The following is a 26,991-nucleotide window of genomic DNA, read 5'->3' as shown; positions in this document are numbered from 1 at the left end:
TTCAAGGTTTTCTTTAAAAATCTTTACTTGCAAAATTAAGCAGCATGCTATGATTTATACCCGAATTTAAAAAGGCTAATTAGACTGAAATAAAAACCTAAGAATGGCATTTCTATAAATAATGGAAAAACAGTCTCCACTAGACTTTAAAAGGAAAACATTTGATAATTAAATACTTGCTACCATACTTTCCATTAAATTGATGAACTTTATTAGCATTCAAACTATAACGAAGTTTGCCCTAAAACATATTTGCAATGCAAAATTATTTTCACTCAAAGAGTGTCTAATAAATTGAGAGCTATGAATTACAAGCAATGCTTTGAAGCAGGCTCGCACATTTATAAAACTTTTTACATCCTTTGCTTGGACTAAGGTATTTATACTACTAAAATCAAACATGCACCACTTTCATACACTCCAGTTTCATGATTTATATTACATTATGTGACACCATATTCCCCACAGCAGCAGCAAGTTTGTCATACATTTGCTCCATTTTCTTTGGATTTCTGATCTTCAGTCTTCACAATATCCTGTAGAAAAGGACGAAATACACTAATGAAGGGTTATATCAACTGAAGCATATACAATGTTGTTCATATACAACATTATTCCCATGCTAACAGCAGGTACAATTTTTAATCACCTGTCATCAGCCACTGAGTGATTAATAAACATGGATCTCTGTGTCTTGTGCTTGAAGTGCCAAACTATGACACTATACTCTTAAAATGAATACCTAGGAAAACCAGATTGCAATAGTTGCAAATACTAGTACTATTCTTTTACATAATGTGAAATCACAGGTATTTGCACATTTTTAATATGCTAGGAGACAAAAACCAAACCCACCACTCACTCTTTCTCCTTCTTTCTTTCCCTCTCCCTCCCACAAACATACTTTCAATGCCAGGGCTGGCAAGAAAATAATATAACTGAAGCAATATTTCAATTTCTTGAAGTTCTTTTGGGTGTTATCTTCCACATGTGTGACAGTATCCATTGGCTCTAAAGGATATAGATTATACTGTTCCTCTTGCAATATGGCTTGACTAAATAACCACAGTGGGGTCTCTAAGTAAACAATCAGTGTCTCTTTAAGGCTTGCTTTTTGATGGAAGGGGGGTATTCATTATATAAACATATGAAGAGCCCTGCTGGATCAGGCCAGCACAGTGACCAACCAGATGCCTATGGAAAATCTAAAAGCAAGATCTAAGTACAACAGCACTCTCTCCGCTTCTGATTCCCAGCAGTTGGAATTCAGAGGCATGCTGCCTCTTAAGAGTGGAGGGGAACATAAGCCATCAATAGCTCTATTTTCCATGCATTTTTCTAATCCTTGTTTAAAGTGGCCATCACTACCTCTTGGGGGAAGAGAGTTTCATGCACTGTGTGAAGTACTTTCTTTGTGTTTGTCCTAAATAGTCCAACATTCGGCTTCGTTAGAACCCAAGAGTTCTAATATTATGACAGGGGGAGAAAAAACTTCTCCCGACCCAGTTTCTCCATGCAATGCCTAATCTTATACACCTCTTTCACAGGGATGGGGAACCTCAGGCCCAGGATCCAAATACAGTCCTCAGGACATCCTCCAGGCCACAGCACCTCCATGGTTAGGCAAAGTTTAATAAAGTGCAGTTTGTCTGGTTGCACAAGCAGGCCTTGCTGTGCACACGCAACAGATTAGTTGAATCCCACCCAGGTTTAGAAAAACCTTTACCTTTTTAAGAACACTGTGTATTTCATCCATAACTGTAGCCAAACTTTTTATTGTCTTATTCAGCTGCCCCTCAAACTGCAAATTTGTATCTTCTGATGCCTTCAAATTCTCTTGTAGCTGGCCAGCATCTTTTTTGACTTCTTTAAGTTCTGCAGACAGACCTTTATTCAGATTCTCCAAATTCAATATAGTCTTTTCATCTTCATCTGAAAACCCCCAAAAAGAGATTTTAAATCACTTAATATTTCACTTTCAGTTTTTCTATATTACTTCAAGCATTACAGAACAAAGAGCATTAAAGATGCTATGTACCTAATTATACAGCTGTATCACCCAGCATAGCTACTGGTAGTAATGTGATTTGGTAAGATGTGTCCTCTTTATTCAGACCAGAAGACCTGAGTATTCATACATCCACCCAATTCATAGGCATTGTAATTGTTCGGCTTTAAAATATTTTTCAGTTTTAATAATAAACCTTTCTGAATGTGTGAAGCAATAATTCAAAGCTCACTCTCCCACCTGTCTTTTCTTCTAGTGACTGAAGCTTTTGTTCCATCTCAGCTCGGGCTTTTTCACTCTTCTCTAGTTTCTGCAAGAGACTCCCTACATCCACCATAGCTCCATTGTAAACAATGAGGCCAACGTTTTCTTCTGAGCTTCTTGGTTCTTGTTTTATAGCAGGTGATGGTAGCAGCAGCCTGTTTCCTATAGGGGGTTAAGAAATAACATTAAAATAAACGTCACCACCAGACATGTCTGGTGAGTTTCAAGACTCCTGAAGTAGAAAATTACCACCGTCCCACATTTTCTCAAGAATTCCAGTGTACTTGCATATTCCAAGAGTGAAACAAATGTTTCCCTCCCCCACATCCTCAGTCCCAACATAAGGAATAAAATTTCCACTCAAAAAACTTTCAGATTGTCCATAGTGTGGAGATCGTCATGTTGGCAAAATATGGAAAAAACCAGGATGAGATCCAAATGTGCCGTGTGCAAACACACAGGGACTTCTGCTCATTCAAAATGGTCCCCTCTCTGAATTTCACTACTGCAGCTTTACTACCTACCACACTGAGTACATGCTATTAAAGTGACACAGGTACAAGATATTTCACCATACATAATGATTGACATGTCTTCATAGCTAACAAAATTGTGTCACCTAGCATTTCTTCCTGTGGAGTTTCAATTTCTTCTTGATTTTCTTCATCTTTAGAAGTATCTGTCAGTTTTCTATAAAAGCAAGATTCACGAAGCACCACCTTATTAAGCAGCTTCTTAACCTAAGATAGCAGGAGACCAAATTCACATTAATGGTGTGCTCAACAAAGGCATGATTCTCATGCATAATATAAGCAATACATTTTTACAATATAAATACCTTAAAAAGCCCCAAAAAAAATCAAATCTCGAAGCTTGAAATATTTTACAGCAATAGAGTAATTTAACATAAATTATTGACAATAAAATTCTTCTGTATGCATGTGGACTTTATCATTTTTTTTCCCCCATCATGAACACCCCCTTGTTTCCTCCCTTTTCTCTAGCAAAGAAAATACAGATGTATAAAAAGTGACTGGACAAGTCTTATTTCTCTTTATTATACTGCAGTTAATCAGAGAAAAAAACAGTGATGCAGACTGAGCACTGCAAGGCCTTCCTTTTTCTTCATTCCCATACAGCTTTAGCAACAAACCTGAGCTCGTGAGAGATGCAGTCCAAGTGTGTACAGTATCTCTTCCAAATCCTTTTCTAGAAGGTATCCACAATGGCATTGATCAAAATAAACGAAAGCCATCAGAAGATCGCGGTTAACAGTTATCATCTGTGTTTTGTCTCTTTCCTAAAAAACACATTTTATAACAGTAAGGCTTTTTTCCCTTTTTTATTATCCATTAGTTATTTCAGTATTAGAAAACATGTTAAGTACAGCTTCCTTAAAGGCATGTGCATCTATATAACTTTTCTAAAGCACTACAACACTAAACACTTTCATAGATGGTTATACAATTTATGAGGACAAGAGATAGGAGCAGCAGGATCTGACAGAAGCTGTTTCCAGGAGTTAGTTCCCACACTGATTACAGGTCAGAGCTACTAGTATATTACATAATAGGGAAAGAGTTTTCACCTCAACTGATTTTTGACACTATCTCCAGTAAACAAACCCTTCAGGAAACAGAACTTAAGACTGATGAAGACAGTTTTGGCAGACAGACTATTCCTTCCCAGTTATCTAGCATCTTCATCAATTCACAGTTAGCAACTCACAGCACTAAATACCTTATCTTTAGAAGCTCTCTCTTTGCAATGCCGGTTTCCCTCTCTTCTGTCATCTCGCCTGTTCATTTCCTCATCATCCCTATCTATGGAAACAAACATCACCTTCAGCACATTCATAGTATGTTAGTGCTTTATACTGCTATTATACACATCTCAGAATGAGACATGTGATGCTAAGGGCATCTTACAACATAGAAAGAAACAGCAGAAGTTCTGTTAACACACATGTGCCAAAGATATTATTTCTCTTCTGGACCACTTTGGTTCAATATTCTTAAGTAATAATTGTAGTTTTATAGATTGGATTTTCACATCAAAATGTACCTAAGTATTGTACACAGTCTGTTACTCACTGCAAATCCACTAGTGTAAATCAACACGACAAGAGCAACAAGAAGGCTCTGCAGTTTTGCCCTTGTCTGCACCTGCCACCTTTTAATTAGAGTAATCATCCCCATATACCATCATCTTCATCCTCAGCATCCTCTGCTTCCATTGGATCATATTCTTCTTGGTTATTGTCATCTTCCATTTCATCTTCATCTTTAGCATCATCCTTCTTCTTATCTTCTCTCTGTAATTAGTTCACAAATATTAACACAATCCAACGATTGGCAGCAGTAATTAAAAAACCTTCAAACCACACAAATTGGGGGTGACATCCAACTGTGTCTGCCCGACTGGGTAATCCGTTTCTGCTTGTGTAATGTGACTCTCCCTTCTTCGCCTCTACCCTGTTCTCCCTTGTATATCTCTAAATCCACTCTAGAAGAACCCCCAGCCCTCTGGAGCAGATTCTGGAGTGCACAGAGAGAAGAGGAAGAGGGAGTCCATTCATAAAACACTGGATCTCACCCTTGGTGCAAAACGTTCTAAAACAAATCACAGAGATCTGGGATTCAATCCCACTCCTCTAGCAAGAGGACTTGAAAACGGATGATGATATTGCTTACGTTTCTGTATTTCCTATTTGCCCTGAAGAGTGAACCAATAGCCAGAAAATTATTAAGCTGAAGCAGTGCTCCAGTTGTTGTCATTGTCTGGGGTAGGGGAGGATTTATTTTTTCATGTAACAATTTGAACTCCTTTTAAGGAGAAGAAATCAGTTATAGAATTCCTATCAGGCAAGATCTGATAAAATTAACCAGCATGAGAAATAAAATTAAAACTGATGAAATTTAGGAACAAGCCCTTCCTCCATAAACCGTTCTTATTCCATCAGCTGATTAGTTCTTTCCTCTAATGGCCACTAACCTTCCTGTCATCCCTCTCATCTTTTCTTTCTCTCTCATCTCCAGATTTTCTTCTTTTAGGCTTTGGGTCATCATTTTCATCATCTCGTTCTTCCTTTTTCTCTTTCTTCTCATCTTTTTTGTTCTTTTTATCTTTTTTATCTTCCTTATCTGGAAGCGACAAGAGGGATCTGTATATTCGGACACCAAAGTCCCTTTGAAGCATTTCATTGAAAAGTTCAGCAAATAATGAAACCTGCACAAGAAGCAACAAATTAGAATTAACAAAGCACCGAAACAGAATTACAAACAGTATGCTCGCATAATCTTGTTAAAATGTAATTAACTCTGCTTGTACTTTCGTGCATTTCATTTCCTTCTACCTCACTGTGTACTATGCCCCACCCTCAACATACCTACAACTCAAAATAACACTTTATACATCTGAAAAAATGGACTATTGTCCATGAAAACTCATGCCATAGTAAATTAGTCTTTAACATGCTACAAGACTTTTTGCTGGTTTTGCTAGAAGTGATTAACACCTGAGAAAACAGTTACATAATATTCAACTTCAATATAAGCAATAATATCAAAATTCCTGTTCATTAAAAGAATGCAGAAGTAAAAAATTAACCTGGCACTTTAAATTCTGCAGTTTTACGATCTTTTCTTTTGCTTAAACAAAATTTTAGTGAGGAAATTCACCATATCCTCATTTTACAGAAAGGCAGGCTGAAGTTACAAAATAAGGAGTTGACCAACTATATCCCCTGATTCCATGGCAAAGTTCAACTCTCTTATAAAGCAGGCCCCACTTGAAGATCACTAAGCCACTGCATGTATGGTGCCAGGCTACAGTAGAAGAGAGGGATACAATTGTCATAATTTATTTACTGTAACAGGAGCACAGAAGTCTAGCTTGGTGCAAATCCAATTCAAATGAATGGAGGTTTTACAGTTGTACTGCTGGTAAACAGTGTCATTTTTTCTTAATCTGACGTAAGTAATTGAGCTGGCCCTGTCTCATCACAGAGCCAAGATGGGGCATAAAATTAAAAGCTTGAAGCCAGAGAGGCTGCACTCTTAAGAGAACAGGGGCACCTTAATTAATTGTATCCAATGTTGTGTGATCAGAAGGGTGATCACACAAGCAGTTATTCAGAAATAGTGAGGGGAGAAAGTTAGGTGAAGAGATGACCTCAAAAGAATGCTCTTTGTTATCCTCCAGCCTGTAATCCAGAAGAACACTAAGAGACATAATACTGCAGTCAAACTTTCCACTTTTGGCTGCCCAGTTAGGATGCACAATGATTGCTGGCTCATCAGGCAAGATGTATCGCCTCTCTCGACGTTGGCGTTCCACTTCCTCTAAGCGTTTCCTTTCTTCTTCCTAAAGATTTGGAAAAAGGAATTTGGAGTGGAATCATCAGAGTATGAACTTTAAATATTTACTTCTTGAGGGGGGTGAAAAGGCAGGGGGAGTGGGGAGAGCCACATACTCCGTTGTTTACTGGACACTTCTATTCCCTTCCCCTATGTGAATGTTATATGCATGCTAGCTGGGGCACTCCATGACAGAACCTGGAGAGTCAGCCTGGTGTGGGAGTGACTGGGGAGACCCAGGTTCAAATTTTCACTCAATGGTCAAGATCCTCGGGTCAATTTCTCTTACCCTAAGACACCTAAGAATAAGGAGATGAGAGATGATGTATCCTGTATTTGAGGAAAAGGAGAGCATACTTCTTCTCTACAAAGCAAAGGCCTAACCAGCACTATGTTGTGGCTGGAAATGTATTTAACTCTAATGTAACTTAACAAGCCCTGTTATTTAGTGTTCTTAGCACTAGCAATGTTTGTTGCAACAAGGAAGATGCAAATGTAAATAGAGATGTAGACATAAATGGCTTAGCAGCTCCTTCCCATGCTACCACTACCTTCCCTCAGGGGCTAGGTAACACTGGAGACAAGACCTTGTGGCTTTTGGATTGGTGTGGCAAGAAGTTATGAGAAAGCAGCCCCCACCACTACAGTATGCATGCATAAGATCAGACCTTACTCTCATGAAGATCTTCTTATCACTCACAAACACACCTGAAGTTCAGCTTAATAATGAACTAAACATTTACTAGTGAACATTTTCTACCTAAGTAAATCCACTAGACTTCTACCTCTTTGTCATCTTCAGATTTCCTCTCTTCCTCCTCTTCATCTTCCTTTTCAGACTTCTCCAATTCTTTCTGTTCTTCCTTCTGCTCTTCCACTTTGAGTTGCTTTGTTAGTCGGGCTATCAGCTGGGATTTCAAGCCCTTTGAGCTAAGAGTTCGGCTTTCTAATTCTTTGCGTAAGTCATTAACCTAGTTGATAAATATTACAGTGAGCCTTTAATTCACAATTTAGTATTTATATAATCAAACCTATTCAGAGACAAGCACATCTCAAATTACTGAAATATAAGGCAAGCAAATGTTGGCAAAAATCACAAAGCTTCATTTTTTTAAAATTCATGATACATTTGCCCCAATATAATGTGTATCAGTGATTTTCAAAGATTTCACTCATTTAAAAAGATCAAAGCATCACAAATTCTCAATAACTGTACTACCTTCAGAAAAGAAACAATACTACAATATTTACTAAAACTTTGTAATGTAATGTAAACATCCTGAAGTCTTCAGCTATGGTTACCTTCATTGCCTTTGGGTCAAGTTTGGACCAATGAGTAGGAGTAGAAATCTCTTTTGCTTCCCCATCATCCTTCTCCTCTTCATCCTAAAAAATGAAATGAAGTCATCATCTTTCAGAAAGCTTCAAAATGAATATGATTCTTTCTTAAATTCTGCAGCTGATCTGGGCAAGGCCACAACTGTTTCATCAGACAGTCTTCTCCTAAAGTTACCATTTCAACAAAGCCACATACACACATTCTACTAGTTTATAACAGTGCCTCTCTCATCAGCCAATAAGAGCCATCTCTGTGAAACACAAAAGGGTGATAAAGAACAACAACACAAAGATCATTGGGGACACACAGACACTGCTGGTCACCACCAACCACACAGTGTGTGTTATCCCCCAATTTTCAAACCACCCAAAATACTCCTCATTTTGTTAGACCTTTTTACATTTACCAAGTTGCCAACCAGCCAGATAAGATTCTTTTAATCTATGTTATTTCAATGTCTTGCCTATTTCAAAGTATCATTATTAATATTATTATTTTAAAAGGCTAACACATGGGAGAAAAATTAAAAGTTTTTTTGTGTGGGTAGAACAGCAAAATGCTTAACACAACTTTTTAAACTGAAATCTTAACTCAATAACTGGTCCCAGATTCCAGCAACTAGTTCTAAGATTACAAAAATTTGTGCATGGAGTGCACAACTTAAATTCCACTTGTTGCATCAGTATACACTTAAGTTGGTACACTAGCTGTAATTAAACACAAGTAAGTTCTACACTGCTGAAAGCTGGTTTACCAGTCATTGTTACCAATTATGTTCCTCCTAGGTATGTTTGCGGTGTAGCATGTGGTGTGCATTTTTGTGCCTGTGTTCCTGCGCCTGTGAGAAGCAGAAATAGAAAAAGGGATTAGCGTTCAGTGCCTGTTCTCCATCAGCCTCCTTGCGTTCACCCTGAAGCTTCTCGACCAGCTGCTGCTTGTATCCTCGGGAGAGGGTTTCCCACTCTGAGCGGGTGGGAAGGCAATGCCAAACATCCGGGAAAAATAAAACCACTGTCTCCACATGAGCTGGAACCGTACGCCCCTTGTGGGTCTCCTCAGGGCGATGGTAGCGAATCTCTGCAAAACGGTACCTGTTGCAAGGGAAGAAGCATGTTGGAAAAAAAATTCTACAATACATTTTACAGAGCCTAGATCACTGTAGCACATCAAGTAAAGCAACTTTGCTGCGACAACCTGAATTTTTTCTAAAGAAAAAAAATATGAAAGCCATATGTTCTCTTTGAAAAACTTGTGTACAATGCATTATAAGACATCTGCTAGGGAATAAATTTAATACTAAAAAAGCTGAAGGCAATTGTTTTTGCACTTGGCACTAAAATGTGCTATTTCATCTGACTTGGGAGGAAATAAAAGATAAAAATCGAACTTTTTTTTTTGTATCTATTGTGTGGAAGGTGCTCGTTCACAAAGTGATTCACAGCTGATTAACACAAGTAGTAAATCGACCAAGAGAAAATATGGCTGCCCCAAACATCTAATTGTTTATAAACACGAGAATAATGAAATGAAGTTTCCTTGGCGATCTCCTCCAGCTATGCGTGAAATGAAAGAATATTTTAACATACAAGCATTGCAAAGTTCAAACAACAAATACAAACACATTATTTAAAGTTCATTGTTCTTCAAACCTTTTGGCACCAAAATCACATTTGCGTTGTCAACTAGGATATCACTTTGAGTAGTTTGCCTGCACAGCTACTACCAGCTGCTGATAAAGAAGTGGTTGATTTTGCACAAATCATTTTCATGAAGATTTTAAGCATGCTGCTATTTCATCAAAATGTTTTTAAGAACGTAGTACTTACCATTGTGTGCATACACTTAAATCAATCCCTGTTAGAGCCCTGCAACAACGGATGGCAGTTTTAATCAGCACAGATGGGTCCTTCTCCGGCTCAGGTCCATCCAGTGAGGGAGACCAGTGTCCACCAATAGCCATGGCTTCATCTTTACCTTTCATACCCACTAAAAACTAGAGAAGAAAAGACTACTTAGCACTTTCCTTCCAAGAAAAAAAAGATTATCCAAACTGCAAAAAAAGGGTAGAATCCTATGCTGCAATGATTTCCGACTGTTCAACTGGACTTCACTTTCTTCTTCTGAATGCCCTACAGTCTCCCAATGCGCTGGAGAGTGATTAATTCCATTCTGCATTGGATAAAACCCATTAAAATTACACATACCTGTTTGTCAGTTTACATGCCATCACAAGCAGTTATCCCTAATCTGCAAGAATGACAGCACAATTCTATACATGTCTACCATGGGCATAGTCCCAGGTAAGTGAATACAGTTTTGCAGCCTAAGTCTTGCTCAAGAATGAGTTCAGCTTATTTTTTTCCACAGTGAATTTCAGTAATGGAATAGGATAAAACATCATTACTCATCCGTTCTGCAAGACTTCAGTTTGTCATCAGATAAAAATGCTTTAAACAAGAGATTAAAATAATATTCTGTACTGTAAAATCAGGGGCTTATAGAATTGTATAAACGTTCATTGACATAACCTTGAGAGTTTAAAAGAATTTTAGCCAGAAACATAAGAAGGCATTTTCTTGGAAGTAGGTTCCAATGAATAAAAGGAGAACTTGCTTCACAGTAAATATGCATAGGATTATACTGATGGTTTCACAGTGTCTATGGGGGAAAAAAACCCCACAACATTTATCTCAAGGTGATGTTATTTGCTTTCAAGACACAAAAACCACCTTACTAGCTTGGATCTAAAGATTCTGTTGTGTGAACAAAGTCTCACGGAAGATCCAGAGCAGTTTGGGAGCAGGGGGAATTGGCGATAATATTCTCTCCTCCTGCTCATGCACAAGGAAAGGGCTTTCTCCAATGCAACAGATCTAAGTCCATTTTCTAAAAATGAAACTAGTCCTGTGAATGGCTTGGAAGTACCACATGCTTCAGCTGTGCTGAAAGCAAAAAACATGCAAACCATGTTAATAATTTGGATGGGAGACTACAGGGGACCTCCTGTAAGAATAATATATAAAACACATTTCAAAAGCAATTATTTGTGTCCATATAGGAATTCTATGTTCCCAACATAAAGAAAACTATGTGGAAAGCTTGTACCTGCATAAATTTTCCAGCAAAGTTTGTAAGTTTATGTTTGTTTGCTAGAAATGCATATTTTTACCTTAATGAGTCTAGCGGGATGTTGAAAACCATCCCGGAGCTCTTGTGGATCTTCAGCAAGAGCACATGATTTGTGATAGAGATCTTCCATGCTAGGACTGGCCATGAGCATCACCTGTTAAAGTAATATGACAAAAAAAAAGACAAGACAACATAACGAAGCTATGATTCAAAGCTTGGTATCTTACCCTTAACTGCTAAACTCAATAGGACTAGAATAATGCATAAAGTCAAAAAAGATACACCTATTTTGAAGGGTTAAATATCCAAAAATCTCAATGAAATCATCACTTGATTTTAAATTTCTAACAGCATCTAACATGCCCAAAGCACTAAATAAGACTTGTCTAAATTAGCAAGTAGCCTGCAGATCCAAAGCTTCTTGAATTGCTATATACAGTTCGTTGCAATCTTGCAAAGATTTTTATGCACACACAACATGAATCAAGGGCCCAACTAAAGAATGCCTGGAAGGATGCCACCCACTCTGGGGAAAAAATAGTTGAAACCGAATCTGGTCCAACTGAGCTTACTGTTCAGTCAAGATTTGCGATGAAGTGATCACTGAAAACCTATGCACAGAAGACAATGGGAATCCCTTCAAAGAAGCATTTCCAAACATTTCTATGCAAGCAGGAATGATTTAGGTTGTTAGACATACCTTTGCACTGTATAGATGATCGGCATCTGGTGGATCCAGTATAGAAGTGTTCTTATCCAAAGGATCTACCTCTCTATGCATTACATAGAAATTGCAGTAGTTTCCTAGCTGAAATGGTCTTGACATCGGAAATGCATCCACCCATGTAAACTGAGCATCAAAGAAGTCACTTGGGATGTACAAGTTCTGATATCGTCGTCTCAGTTCCATCATATCACAGCTAAGGCTTTAAACAGTAAGAAAATATATTTTACAACAATAAAAAGAGCTGGGGCTTAAAAACAAATTTGTAGCAAGATGTAGAATGAGAACTGAGCTCAAACATTCTTTTTATACTTGTGCTACTTTTGACATTACTGAAAAGCAGCTCCATTTTGTGTGTGGATTTTACTGCTCCTTGTAGTATTGTCTGTTTTTCATCCAAGTCCTCAATTCTAATCTGTTTATATAGAGCTGTGTGAAACAAATGGACAAACAAAACAAAAGCTGGTTTTTAAGGCTCTGGGAAACTGCCGTCACTGAGCTAGCACAGTGGGCACAGCTCAGGAAGCTCCCAAGCCTTGGGAGCAAAGGAGTTGGACAATCTCCTGCACATGTGACTGGCAAGAGCTCAGCTCTAGCCCACATTATTACAGTCACAAGGGTTTGTGGTTGGGTGGAAGAGCAAATGCTCAAGTTGTATATGGAAAGGAACTCTGCATAAGCTTTAGTTTGTTCATGTCAGGGAACTTCCTCTGTTTGATCATACATACTCAGGGATTGCAGAGCACATAGGAACATACGATGAGGCTGCTGGATCAGGCTAGTGGCCCACCTAGTCCAGACTATCTATGTCAACCAAAGGCCTTTGGGAAACCAGGGAGCAGAACATGAGCACAAGAGCACTCTTCTGCTCCTGTGGTTTCCAGCAACTGTTGTTTGGAAAGCTCCTTTTTTCTCAAGGCCAAAGAGCTTCCCCTGAACTGTGCCCAATGGGCTGCAGGTAGCTGCAACACTGCACAGTTCTTTAGAACATCAAAAGCCAGCCTTTGGAGGCTTTCGCAGAGCTCAGAGCTTTTACTGTATTTTTCTTCCAGGATGTGGACACTAACTTAATTTTGTGCATTTTTTATTTATTTATTTTTGCTTGCTGGAACGTTCTCTAAAACAGAACATGCAAATTTTGAAACAAAAATCAAGACTCACAAAAGTTTGGCTCAGCCCTTTGTAGAAGCTAAGGTACTTTTTTGTCATTGCCATTAAACTTTTATCAAGTATCAGAAATCTCAAAAAATGTTTTAATTAGTCAACAAACAAACAAATAAACTCAACCAACACCATTTTTTGTTTTAGGGTAAGTTGCTTCTCCAGAAGCCGTTGAACAGTTAGGCAACTGTCAGAGTAAATGGAAATCACTACAGTCCAGCCCTGATCAGGCTTTAGCCGAGGTACAGATAGGTTGGGCAGAAGCTCCCTGTTTTATCATGATAATCTGCAAAGTACACTATTAAGGCGTATATAACATATAATGTATCATATAATAAGGTACCATAGATTTCTCAGAATTCTACAGTCTGCACCAGTCATGAAAATACTGCATTCCCTTCACATTTTCAAGCCTTCGTTCACCCCTTCAAGGATGAGAAACACGTTCTTTCAAATTAAAGTTGAGATTCTGAAAGCACTGAATTCTGCACCCAACTTGCAACATCTTACAGATTAGCTAATACTTTATTGCCAGGTTAGCTGTTTCAGCTCTCCACTTTGCAACTTATCTTGCTCCAAAATTCCTGCACAATGTCCACAGCCACCCCACACACTTGTAAAAACGTGTAATACAAAGAGGGGCATTGTGCAGCTGAAAGTTTAAAAAGCACATCTCCTTAATTTGCACACAATATTCTGTCTACAGTGGATGGGGGAAGGTGGGGAAAGAACAACATTCAAGTAAAACTGTGAGTTACATTAAGTAACTTTAAAGTCAACAAAAATGAAGCTATGTTTCAATCTCTTGGGTTTATTTAATGCATGCTAATTTTACGGCAGTGAGATACCTTCCACAGAAAAATATGAAATTGCAATTTGACACTAAGACAACATACCAGTCTAATGAAAACTTGGAAAACTGGACTGTGTAACGGGGTACAACACGTCGGGGTCTTCGGGGCGATCGTTCCCTCTCTCTCCGAGGTGATCTTTCTCTAGAGCGTTTTCTCTGGGGTGATCTTTCCCGTGACCTACGCCTCTCACGCTCCCTTTCACGACTTAACCATGTGTGAAATATAAATGTCTTGTTTTAGCGTCTACCATTATGAACACAGAGCTCACATGCATATAACTCTAGAACCAACAGCAACAAACATCAAAACATACAGAACTTCCATTCTCAAATCATCATTAACAAAACTGAACAGTGCTTACATTCAAACTTCAAATACTTAAATTATTTTCTCTCTCTAATATGTACAGAAAATTGAGAGGAATTTTTGTATCACACCTTCTGTCATCTTTTCTGTTAGCCATGGGGTCTCCTCTGTCATTTCGCCCCGAAAATCTGGGTGGTGGATCTAATCTCCGTGCTGGCTGAGGCTGTGAAACTATTCGAACAGGGGGCTGTAGCAAACCAGCTAGGAGGATAAAAAATCCCACAAGTTCTTAAGAATTTCATATCAGTAAGCAAATTATAACACAAAAATGTAGCTTATTTGTTGGACTATCCATTTTCATGCTTTTTTATAGCATAGAACATTTGCTCATTTGTTTTGTAGAAATGAATGTGTCAACAATCCAACTATCAGCTAATAACAATAGGTATAAGCAACATGAGGTTTCTCATATTTAATCCAATGGGATGCATTCATTTAACTCTTCAAATTATATAGGGAGATGATGAATTTTTCTTCCTCAATGCAAGCCTCATCATACTGGGATATGCAGCTAGTTTCACTTTAACAGAATTGAAGGGGAGGGACACAACTCTGAACAAAATGGTTCTAGAGACCATTATATTGATTGAATGCTTTAAACCTACATTACTCATAAAATATTAACATGCTGGAAGATTTTGACGCAACCATTCAGTTTCCAGCAGTGGGGTGTAAATCAGTGTCCATTTCAACAAAATACTGCTCTTGCTATTTATTCTGAGGGCCAGTCCTCACTTTGAGGCTGTTTGTCCACTTCTTAACACTTCTCAATATTTGATAGGGAAGCAAGTTCACGTAATCAGGCAGTGACTACATGCAGCATCCAGAGACATGCAGCTTGCCCTCAAGCATTACAGATGTTCACAAGAACACACATGATGGGCGAAAAGGATCACAACTATTTGCCAAGTAGTCTGAACTGGCCCTGAAATCATCAACAATCTATTATTTCTGTTGCTATACCACCACAATGATTGCCTCATTAAGCACTGTGAGAGGGCAATGCCATAAACTACAACATGTACAACAAACAGAGGTTACTCTCATCAACTGGACAATCCACAGTTCTCTGCAGCAAAGGAAAAGAGGTCTAGATTAGACTCAAGCTGTAGGAAAGAAGACTGAGCAACAGTACTCAAGAAAATGTCTACTAGAGCATATAACAGCATGCAATTTTGCCAGATGTCACACAACAGGATGAGCCTCAGAAATAGTGCAAGCAAATACAAAATCACAGAGCAGGAGCCTAAGAAAGAACATGCAGGCAAAGCAGATTTAAAACCAAACCAAACAAGGTAACTTCTCCTTAGTTCAGATTACTCAAGTAAAGTCCAAAACATCAACAGTTTCTATGTAGACACTAAGCAGATTCTCTTGAAGGTTAAGGCTCTATATGAATGACACCCATCTTTTTTATTTACCTCTTCAGAAACCACAGAACTAGTCAATTTACCAGCCCTAATGCTAACCTATTTTATGCAAGAAGTAACCACAAAGTGATTATGAATTCTGGTGCTACAACTTTTTATAAATTAATCACAGAATATTACAAAATGTGTGGCTGGGTTCTACATTCCAATGCTATAATAAACCAGTTTAACGTTATGAGAATGTGCTGTGGTGAATGTCAGGTTTATGGGCTACATTCCCACCTTTTTGCACACAAGGCTTCCCGTTGCAGTTTGCAACAGGACAGTTTCCCATTTCATCTGAATATGGAAATGTGTGGTTTGTACATATCAAAGCTAGTTAAATGAGAATTGAACCTGGTTAAATAACCATGGTTTGTAAAAACAGTTTTCCGTACTGGGATAAAATTGGAAATTGTAGTTACAAACAGCAATTGGAAGCTTTAACGACCATACCCTGCGTGTGTGGGAATACGCAAGCCTAAAGTTCCCATCACAACAAATCATGGTTTGTTCTGACTTCAGAATGCAGCATCTCTCTTGTACTACAGCTACAAGGTAAACTGAAGTCCATATAGCTTTGACACTATTCAGTAAGTTATATTCTTCTACATTTTTTTCTTTAAAAGAAAGCATCCAATAAATGTCAAGTATTAAAATAACCTCAAACAAGAAATACCTTTCTGCTGTGGCTGTTGTAACAAAGGCTGCGGTTGTGTCTGAAGCAAAGGTGTAATAGAAGCCGCTGATATCTGTGCCTGTAACAGCGACTGTGGCTGTGGCTGCGGCTGCACACTGAATGCAGTCTGCTGTGCCATAGGCTGAAGTACAGGTGGAGGAGTCTTGAGTAAAGGCTGGGTTTGAGTCTGGTTCTAATGAGGTGGAAAACAGGAAAAACTTGTGAATCAGCTTTACACTGAAGGTGCCAACAAGAGTCAGACTGAATGGCTGTATATACCTGATTTGGTAGAGTCTGAATTCTCTGTGCATTCCATTTGAAAGGCATATTAGGGTTATATGTTGCTTCTACCAAAACTCTGTCCCCTACTTGAGGACTCTTCCCTTTCACAGCACTGCAAAATGAAAAGAGTCACATGATTAGATGTCACACTACCATAATTCTCGATAAACTTCTTTCTCTGTATTATTTTTCATGCATTTTATCAGTACCACCACTTGTCCACATATGGTAGAATTAAGTAACCTGAGCTGGAAGAATACATCTTCATCCACAAAACCAAATGTGTCATGTAGCTTGGTAACTACTCCAGTAAAGACACGCTGCTTCTGTGGTTGGCTCTGCTGCTGACTTGACCGAGGTGCTGGATAAGAAACAGTTATCTGTGCTGCTGGCTGAGGAGTAGACAGGCTAAGGCTTGTTGGCAGTGCCACAGCTGGCTGTGTGCAAAATAAAACACAAAATTATGTAAGCATTGACAATCTTCTAAATAGTATGGCTGAAATAATGATAATAATAATTACCCATTATTCACCATCAGGTCCTAACAATTTAAAATTCAATATTTAAAATGTTTTTTAAATTGCACAAGCTGGTTCAACCAATATATCAGAAACCCCACCTGCTTATTATGGTAGCCATTTCTTCCAAATCATTTCCTCAAACTGTAGGCTTATTTGTATTTCTATAAAAATAACCTCAAACATTAAAACTGTAAATGCACATCAGAACACAGAAATGCCTTCAGACTAGCACCAATCATGATCTGGAAGCAGATATTGTTTTTCAGTTGCTATGTAATCAAATGTTTTCCAAGAACATTTCCAGATTTCAAATTTTGCTTCTATTATTTAATTTGTGTCAATTATCTTCTCGGCGACCTATTCTTTCCTATTCCTTTCCATTGCTATATTTTGACCTCCCTAAAGTGGTTATGCACATTGAAATATATGTTTAGATTTTTTTCTGAAAGACTAGCACACAGACAAAAATATGAATGAGTATCTTACATTGCTGCAAAATGTTTCAGAATTTTCAAGGGTAATATAGGCTGCCCTGGGGGGGGGCTGTATGTACCCTTTGTCCACTACTTTTTATAAACATAAAATAATTACTTTCCTGTCCTAAGAAAAGTCTCTTCAAATATCTATATACTACTTACAGCACAATCCTATGCAGGTTTACTTAAAAGTAAATTTCATCATATTCAATAGATTACTTCCTAGTAAGTGTACACAGAATAGCAGTTTCCAGTCTTAAGCATTGGTGTAAATATCTAAAAACTGAAAAGCATCAAGAAGTCTAAGAGAAAATATGCATTAGAAATACCCCTTCTAATGACATAAAATTAATCTCTCTCTATAACATGAAGAAGTAGAACTACAAGGGCACATATTTTGGTTTGGGAGGTGGAGGTAATCAAAGGGATAAAGAACACATTGGACTGAACTACCAATTGTCTGTATTACATGAGAGGTACAATTATGTTTAAAACTTTAAACAAAAGCAGAGCTGACAAGTGGAGAGGCAAATTTATTATATAGTGATGAAAGCTTTAATAAAACTAACCTGGGTTAGAAGAGTTTGCTGAGGTTGCTGCAACTTAAAAAATACAAGACCATGAATTAGTTTTTATGCTTTGTGCAAGTCCAGCTTCCTCTTTAGCCATATTTAGCTTTAAGAAATAGCTGCAAAATGTTTTCATGATTGCCTATACCTGCATTCTAGCATATTATTTATCTATACTGTACAATAGCTGCTCTTTATATAGTTTTGGCCAACACTTAGCTTTCCTCTCTTGTAGAGCAGTCCAAACTCCCCTTGTGCTAGGCTCAGAAGGGATGAATTAGGTGTTGTCCCTCTGCTCAGCAATACTGGTATTCCACCGGCTGCCACCACCAGGAGGACAGAAGCATCACTTTGCTGCCAGAATGGGTGTATGGAAGGAATGCAGTTTTCGTGCACTGCTCTGGTTCGCCAGAAGCGGCTTAGTCATGCTGGCCACATGACCCGGAAGCTGTCTGCGGACAAACGCCGGCTCCCTCGGCCTATAGAGCGAGATGAGTGTGCAACCCCAGAGTCGTTCGTGACTGGACCTAAAGGTCAGGGGTACCTTTACCTTTTACTAGCATGGCCCCCACCAGCAGGAGCCAGCAGAAGGTACCTAAATTGAGCATTCTGGAGGTGGGGTGGGCTGAGCTGGCCCAGGGTATGTTGGATCCTGAGCAGATATCATTACCATTGTGTGATGGCATCAGACTGCGTCATGTTCAGGCTCCTGCAGCTATCACCCTACCCCCACAACTTTTGCCCTGGCATGGTAGGGCTGTGGATACAGCAGTGGCTCCACAACTCCATAAAACCACACAGGCCAGTGGCTGGGGTTTGGGATTTTCCCCTTTATGTAATATGGGATGAATCAAGACTATAAATGGCAGTGGCAGGGCAAGATCGCCATGTATCAACAACAGACGTCTATTGTCCAAAGATGAGTCCTTGAAAGCACATTTCCCAACACTACCAATATAGTTATCCCGTCCACAAATTCTAGATTATAATGTGCCTCCATTTTGTTGCCCATTCTGAATTGCCCCAATGGCTGAGGTTCAGTGGGAAGATGTGATACAAAGGATAAGGCAAGACCAATCCTCCCCCTTCTTACTATCCAGGACAATATGGGTTGGGGTATATCCACTTCCCTCATTGCTGTGCTCAGACCAACTTCTGTCTCCTCCTTACTCTTCTCAAAGAGTAATGCTTGCCAGTACTGTGCATCAAGAAATCACCAGCATCGTTTGGCTGGGAACATCAGACTAATTGCTTTTGCAACAGGCAAATAAAGCTTTTTTTGACAACAATATAGATCAGTTTCATCACAGCAGAAAAACAGCTTCCAGGATTCCTTAGTTAAGTCACTACAGTTCTGTAGAGATTTAAATATAAGGGCACAGCAATTTGCACACATAGGGTTGCATACCACACTGCATTTGCAGAGATTTGCTCACACAAGGAGACTTTCCCTTCCTCTTCCTCTCCCCACATGCCCTCAGAATCTGCTCTGAATTGTCTTCCAACTCTCTGGAGCAGATTCTGAGGTTGTGGGCAGGGAGGCTCAAAGAGATAAAAGGGGAAAATTCCATTGAGCAAGCAGAAGTCTGCTGTGCTAGCAGAACAGCAGTGTTGGATACAACCCACTATGAGAAGGTAGCTATTTGGGTGGGGAAAATACAGTGGGGTGTGTGTGTGTGTGTGTGTGTGTGTGTGTGTGTGTGTGTTTTTAAAAAAGTACATGGTCTTACAATTTGTTAGCATATATTGAAATAGTTCAGTCTGATGTGACACTGGGGGGAGGAATATAAGACTTCATTGTTGAATCCCCCACCATGTTATGAGTGTTGGAGGATATGTTAAAGTGAGGCTAAGTTAAGTAGGGAGATATATTGGTGGACCAATGATTTTACATGTCGTTTAATGTGAACATTTAAATCATTTCTGTATTTAACGACATAAAACTAAAATACATATTTTGGGCTATCATCCAGAACTGGAAGACTATGGACTGATTCAGACAGAGCAAATAAGAGACTGACAATATGCACACAAAGAGGTGAACAAACCTGCTGTTGTACACTATAGAGGGTCTGCTGTGGTTGTGAATATTGCTGAAAAAAAGAATCAGAATTGATAACTAGACAGTATTCCAAAAAGATATATCTGTATACTACATTCTCAGAGAAATGTAAATATGGCAAAACCAACATGTAGAAATAAAGTTTAAGACAAAAAACCCAGATACTTGAATTTCTATTATTTCATCAGCTGAACAAAACAGTATTGTATCTTCTCTGAAAAGCTTTTATTGTTTTTTTAAAAAATCAGTCTAGATATTATAACATGAACTAATTTAACATACCGTGTTTCCCCTTTTTTAAGACACCGTCTTATAACATTTTTTTCTCAAAAAAACACAGGGTGGCTTACTTTTGGTGGGATGTCTTTTTATTATTATTACCGATACAGTTTTTACGGTACACACACACACCCATGCGTGGGGAGGGAGGGAGGAAGGAGAAAGCCAGCCATCTGCCACCGACAAGAGATGGCAAACAAGCTGCCGTCTGTGGGCAAACACTCCCCCATATCGGACCCCAGTGGCTGTCAAGGAAAGGGGGCTTTCCTCTCCCTCACCCCTGGAGATGGCGAGGAAGGAGCAACACCACGCTTCTCCCAGGATGCAGCGACTGGTGGCTCCTTTCGAGGGTGCTTGTGCAGGGGAACTTCACAGGAGTTTTTGCTTCCTGCCCCTCATAGCGCGCATCTCTCAACATGTCGCCTTTAACGGCACCCAAAATCAGTGCTGACGCTTTCCCTCGCAGCCAAGCCAGAAATTAAGGAGAGGGTTTTTGCAGTTGCCTTTGCAGCTGCAGACATCTTCTCTGATGTGTCTTGGGCCTCGGGAAACTTTGTTGCCAAGGGAGCGCCCCAACCAAACTCCATGCAACCTTTCCCCTCCCCGCCCCTGACGCCCCTTTCTCTCCAGATCGTGATCTGAACACCCCTGACCCCTTCCCCCTCCCCAGGGGAGCGCGCGCCGGTGGTAGGGAGGGAGAAGGGGAAGCGCGAGCCCTTCCTTAGTGCTTCAGCCTTGAGGACTCTCGCTCGGCGCCTCCTTCAGCGGCGGGCTGTGCTCGAGTCTGCCGGGAGATGGCCCGCCAGGCCGGGATTCATCGAGGCCACCCTCCGGTGTCGCCCCTTTGCTCCGTGCCTGGCCCCTCCCGCAGGGCTGGAGCTCGCCCTGGGCTCGCCGGGCGGCGCGCTCGCAGTGCCTCTGCAGCAGCGGCAGTAGCGGCTCTTCCTCGCGCTCCCGCAGGCTCTTTCCCCGAGGCTCCCGCAGGCAGGATGGTTGCCGTAGCCCGGCAGCCCTCGGCGGGCTGCGGGGCAGGTCCGTAGCTGGTGCGGGGTGGTGCCCTTTGCCGCGATCAGGAGCTGGGGGCCCCGGCCGCTGCGCTGCGCCATGTGCCCGCGCGCCCCTCTTCCTCTCACTCTCTATGGACGGGGGAGCGGGGGGGGGCGGCCCCGGGGTGCCCGGCTCGGAGAGCCCCAACCGGGCCGTGGAGAACTCAAGAACATAGAGAAAATGCTGGAGACGCAGCGGCGCCGAATCGAGGAGCTGGGCTCACTGCTTCTTCCAGGGAGACTTTACAGTGTCTTCCTGCGGCAGAGGGGCTGCCCGCCACCGGGACCGCTGCCCTCAGGGAGACAAGAAACAGGGTCCTCTTAAATGGCATTTTTAAACGCCATTTTCTTCCCCGTGCTTGCCGCCTCCGCTGCGTCGGAGTGCTGCAGAACAGCTGACTGGAGCATGGCTTCACAACTGAGCGCGCTCCTGCAGTGCCGGCTGCAAGGAGTGACTCTGTGAGTGGAGGTGCCTGTGGGGGTTGGTTTCCGCGGTGTGGAAGTATGTCTTATTTTCGGGGTATGTCTTATATTTCTCAAATGCTTAAAAATCCTGCCATGGCTTACTTTATGACTACGTCTTAAAAAGGGGGAAACACGGTATGCCGAGTACAACCTGCTATGAAATATCCATAAGCAACCCTTAATGAAATGAGCAGGAGGTTCGCAAGATCACAACACCCAGTTATGCCAGCAGCAGATTAAATAGTCTGGTTCATCAAAACATACTAGTTTGACCTAATTTGTGTTAAACCACAGAGGACAGATATTCTGTAATAATTTTATTAGTGGCAAGCAAAAGGAGCCTTGCACGAACCTTTTCAACCCGTGAAGAGTGCCCCCTACTTTTCTGCAATTTTTCACACCACTTTGCAAATATGTGAAGGTGAATTAGGCCAACACTCCTTCACTCAAATCTAGTTTCAGTTTGCAAATATATCAGTTTGTTATATCTAGTTATAACAGAATATCCACACATTTGGAAATACATCCCATTGAAAACAGTGGTAAGGACAACATCTGCATACAGATGCAGTTGATCTACACTACATTATCAATAGGACGCGCATGCTCATCTATATTCTGTTGCAACTGGTCACACATAACTATGAAAGGTGGGGTACAAATTTAATATATAAATAGAACTGGATCAGGACACAAGTCATTGCTTGCCAGTACTGTGCATCAAGAAATCACCAGCATCGTTTGGCTGGGAACATCAGACTAATTGCTTTTGCAATAGGCAAATGTTTCTTCTTTTCCTCAAGAATAAAAGCAATGTGAGGGCTGCGATACGTTCAGTGACATCATCACATAGCCAAATCCAATCATGTTGCTATAGTGAAGATAATACTGTGGGGAACGAAATTATGCTACAGCAGCAGCATATCATGTTTGAGAGTTTTGTATAAAATGACTAACAAATAATAACAATAACCATGAACATACTTAAGAACTAGGGAAAGCCACTAAGAATGTGTTTAGGGACTTGCCAAATCTCTTGAAAACCCACTTTTCTCCCAAAAAAATGTTTTAAGCATTAAAATTTGACGCATCACTAGTTTTTACTCTCGTTTACAGAATTGTGATTTAGTGTTTTATTAGCTTTTCCATTACTGAACGTCTTTTTGGGTACCCATTGTTAGAGAAAGCCACTAACAAATAACATTTGTCCCTACTAAAAGATTTCCCTATTTATTTTGAGAACACCAAACAGAGGCTCAGTGTAATAACTACAAGAAAGCCATAGACATGACAGGCTACATAAAAACTATGTAACATTCAGTATCTAAACAATAGTGAAGTCATTTTACAAATAAAAATCTCAAAGCAGATTATAACGTTTATCTGGACCTCAGCTTGTTTTACTGAAGTTGCCACTCACTGGCTGCACAAAAATGGGAGTCAGGAGATGCAATTCCATTTACCTGCTGTAATGCGGCTGCTGCGGCTGCAGCTTGCTGTTGTAAAGCAGCTGTCTGACTGAGTTGATAGTTTGTTGGTGTCTGAGTACTGAGGCCTGCTGCTGCTAATGCAGTTTGTTGTGTATATATTGTAGGAGATGCTCCAAGTAAGGATGGTTGCTGAACACCAAGAGCAGCTGAAAATGTAGGATTTAAGCATTAGGACATCTTAGTTTGGGGTGGGTAGTACAGTCTCATCATGGTCAAACATGGGCTTTAACAGCACTAAGGATTTCCTCCTGTAAGTCAGAGCTTGTGAGGAAATGACTCTTCTTTGCACACCAATATACAGCACATGCACTTTTTATATAGGAGCTGCTGTTCAAATGCAGCAAAGGTTCAACTTTTCTTTAGTTTAGAGCCAAAGAATATTATAGCTCATGTTTCATGCGGCCGAACACACACAGTTGGCAGAATAGATCCAAAGCAACAAAACAACGGAGTCCTCAACAACTCCTCACTTTGAACATAAAACTGAGAGCAATAATAAAAACCTAGCCTTAAAGCTAATAGGTATATTCAGTTATAGGATATTAAGAATGGAGTATGCTTTATGCCAGGACTTCTTGGAGTGCCAGATCACAGACCATTTTCAAACCACATTGCAAACTTAATCATCTGATGCTAAATATAGATGAATTCTGGATCTTTTGAAGCCATAGAAGAAACATTTTGAGGAAAATAAATGCAATACTGGCTGATGTATCAAACTGTAACTTAACTATTTAAAGATATAATGTGCTACTTAACAATTAACAAAACAGTATGTGATATAAATCATTCTGCATTTATTCAAACAATTGTTAAAAAATATATGTAGAATAAAAATGGAGCTGAAAACTGATGCACCATTAGAGTATGCAAGCACCTGCTATTGCCAGCAGGGGAGAGGAAAGAAGAGAAACTATAACATGGTAAATAACATGGTATATGAATTGGGCTTAGTATCAGCATCTAGGCCTCGTCATGATCATGGAAGAAAAGCTGTACATGCGCCCCGAAATAATTATGCAATTAACAATTTCATTTCATTTCAGGCCTCACAGTTAAAACGGCTCATTCTCAAATTTTACTGGTCATTCAAGCTTCTGTAATTTAGATCTCATTCAATTTTATTTCCATCTTACCTAGGGGCACCAACAGAAACAACATATCATTTGTAAAATGACCATATATTAGACCAACTCTGATGTGTTCAGCTAAGCATTCTTAGCCTTGAACTTCATGCTCTTAAGACTTACAGAAACTTTGAAAACAGAGTTGGAAAAATACCAGCTGAAGGCACAAGTCTGTAAAATTTATCAGGTTCTTCCCTTTGAAGCAGCAAAAAACCACCTTGGGAACAAGGAAGAAAACCATGCTTCTGAAGAAATGTAGCATTCCTGTTTTAATACTTGCTTGAATGTGGTATATTGCAAAGCTTAGTTAGCTCAACAACTAACAAAATATGCTACTTGCTATTCAAGCTAAATCCAGTCTATGTATAACAGGGGCACCAATATGTTAATACATGATGTATTCAAAGCAAATTTCCTGCCCTTTTCATATAAACACAATGCTACATTTAAGAACTGCTGAGTTTTAGGGATGTCACCTAGATAAAATTATTAAATCCACATATATATGCATATGAAAAATAAATAGTACTAAAGAAAAAGGCACACCATCTTTATGATAATGCATATGTGTGGCAAAATCTTAGAAGAAGCATTCCTCATCTGTCACAGAATAAATTATTCATTTAAGGTGTTTGATGGCATGCATTTTAATGAACTTATTAAAAATATTTTTTTAAAAAAAATAGTTCTGCTAATTAAACAGGATCACCTTGTTGGCTGGACAAAGCATTTTAATCAATCCAATTTATCAATTAAAACATTTTGAACTATTCATTTTATTTTGGTTTCCTCTGACAAAAAGTATGGAACCTTGCAGAATGTCAGATTGAAGCTAAGGCAATAGTTACTAGTTAAAAATTAAAATAAACGCTGACCTGGCTGAGATACTGCAGTGGCTGTAAACTGGGTAGCCCAAGGGGGATTCTTCTGTCCTCCAAACTGAGCCATGGCGAGCGACGAAATTCTTTTGCTGTTTTAGTCTTCTACAACTGTGACCTATCAAAATAAATAACTTTATGAAAGCCACACTAACACTTAAATTATTTTAATGCAAGTCTATTCCAGATTAGAAAGCCTGGTTTTCAATGTGTGATGTGGCAAATAACATCTTGAGAAAGTAAATTAACAGTACAATTATTAAACTAACCTTTGGTTGGGAAGGATTGCACAAAAGTCACAGGCAAATAAACACCTGGATGTTCTAAGAAAATGCATAAAGAAACCTGGTTTGTGACAAAAGTGCAATACGTAGCTGTAACTAAGACTTCTAGAAGCTCATCTTTCAAGGTGTGGATGCATCTGCAACATAATATGGCCCCTGACCAACAGCAACGCTATCGCTTTGTTCACAGAAGTTTAACTGACCTGCAAACTCTAAAATGGCAGGTCTTTGCACTGTAAATATCAACGATGTTCAACGGGGGGGGGGGTCCAGCGACTGGAGCTGCTGCACGAAAAAATTCAGAGTCTGGCAGCAGGAAAAATGTCAGGTATACATACTGAAGCACTTAGCCTGAGACAGAAACGAAGACTGCATTCCAAAGCAATATGTATACGGAGAATAAAGATGAAAAGCAATCTCTTGAAAACGGAAGTTTCCCGAGAAGTTAGCGCGGGAGAGAGAAAAAGCAACGTCCACTAGAAACCTGCGCGTAGGCAGACTGAGGTCGCGAACACCTGACAGCCAGTTTAACTGAGCTCAATCCGACTCGCTTCTTAGCAATCACACGTCCAATGGTCCTGTGTGAACCACTTGCAAAGAAAACCTCACCGGTAGGATGGAAGATATATTGTATTTAATGGGATACCTGGTGGGGGGGGGCACACAAAGAAGGCCTACAAATATGGAACGAGAGAATGCGAGTGGAGGAAATTCACGGAGTGAAACAAAGAAGTAACTCTTGGGTGGCTCTCGCGCTCCCCATGAATGCGAGACACGCGGGGTGGGGGGCGAGAAGAGGTGGAGGGAGGGAGGGACGGCGGGGGCACAAACAAGAAGCCTTGGAGGGCGAAACTGCCAGCTAGCCCGCTCGCTCTTCCTCCTCTTCCTCAGGTAGAGGGACCGGGGCCCGAGGAGAAAGCAGCGCGGGAGACGCGCCTCCTCCTCCTCCTCTCCCGCAACAACAATGAGAGGCCGAGGCCTGCCTGCCGCCCGGGAGAAGAGCCTCCCTCTCTCGCATTGCCCAGCCCGCCCAAGGGCCGCTGTCGGAAACCTCAAGGCTCGTCACTTCTGAAACGGCCAACCCGGCCTTGGCGCCTTTGACGCGCCTCAACCCCGACGACCCTTTACCTGGCGCGGGCCGAATAGGGGCTCACAGGGGCCATTTCAAACTCCTCCGGCACATTCCCCACCCCCTCCGACACCCCGCGCACACAGATAATC

General features: G+C 40.2%; 1 protein-coding gene and 1 non-coding gene across 4 annotated transcripts; both read right to left on the bottom strand.

Annotated features, from left to right (window-relative positions):
- Positions 1-26,991, bottom strand: CCAR1 (cell division cycle and apoptosis regulator 1). Of its 3 annotated transcripts, none has more exons than XM_088669533.1 (25): positions 25,974-26,991; positions 25,484-25,604; positions 23,455-23,627; positions 20,188-20,232; positions 18,140-18,172; positions 16,817-17,010; positions 16,571-16,685; positions 16,292-16,484; positions 14,275-14,404; positions 13,880-14,041; positions 11,799-12,024; positions 11,139-11,252; positions 9,796-9,962; positions 8,850-9,060; positions 7,933-8,016; positions 7,416-7,601; positions 6,446-6,637; positions 5,267-5,500; positions 4,475-4,586; positions 4,013-4,095; positions 3,426-3,572; positions 2,892-3,012; positions 2,249-2,434; positions 1,727-1,932; positions 1-536 (listed from the first exon to the last, which is right to left on the bottom strand). In XM_088669533.1, the coding sequence occupies exons 2-25, from the start codon at positions 25,554-25,556 to the stop codon at positions 483-485; spliced, it is 3,441 nt and encodes a 1,146-aa protein (XP_088525659.1). In that variant the 5' UTR covers positions 25,557-25,604; positions 25,974-26,991; the 3' UTR covers positions 1-482. The 3 variants fall into 3 exon arrangements, with proteins under 3 accessions (XP_088525659.1, XP_034993689.3, XP_034993691.3); XM_035137798.3 differs by having other exon boundaries at positions 26,899-26,991; XM_035137800.3 differs by having other exon boundaries at positions 18,140-18,166; positions 26,899-26,991.
- On the bottom strand, positions 10,312-10,375 carry LOC118096676 (small nucleolar RNA SNORD98). The gene has a single exon (XR_004693955.1). It is a non-coding gene; the product is annotated as a small nucleolar RNA SNORD98 (small nucleolar RNA).

This window comes from Zootoca vivipara, chromosome 5, assembly GCF_965207765.1.
Source record: "Zootoca vivipara chromosome 5, rZooViv2.hap1.1, whole genome shotgun sequence".
Taxonomy (NCBI): domain Eukaryota; kingdom Metazoa; phylum Chordata; class Lepidosauria; order Squamata; family Lacertidae; genus Zootoca; species Zootoca vivipara.
This window is presented reverse-complemented; position numbering and strand designations above follow the sequence as displayed.

What these genes read in the sequence shown, in the direction of transcription:
- CCAR1 (XM_088669533.1), bottom strand. Translation starts at nt 25,556, where the DNA reads ATGGCTCAGTTTGGAGGACAGAAGAATCCCCCTTGGGCTACCCAGTTT. An exon ending in AGCAAACTCTTCTAACCCAG is followed by an intron (nt 17,011 to 18,139) that starts GTTAGTTTTATT and finishes TTTTGCACACAG; the next exon opens with CCAGCTGTGGCACTGCCAAC. An exon ending in TCCACAGGAAGAAATGCTAG is followed by an intron (nt 2,435 to 2,891) that starts GTGACACAATTT and finishes AACCCCCTATAG; the next exon opens with GAAACAGGCTGCTGCTACCA.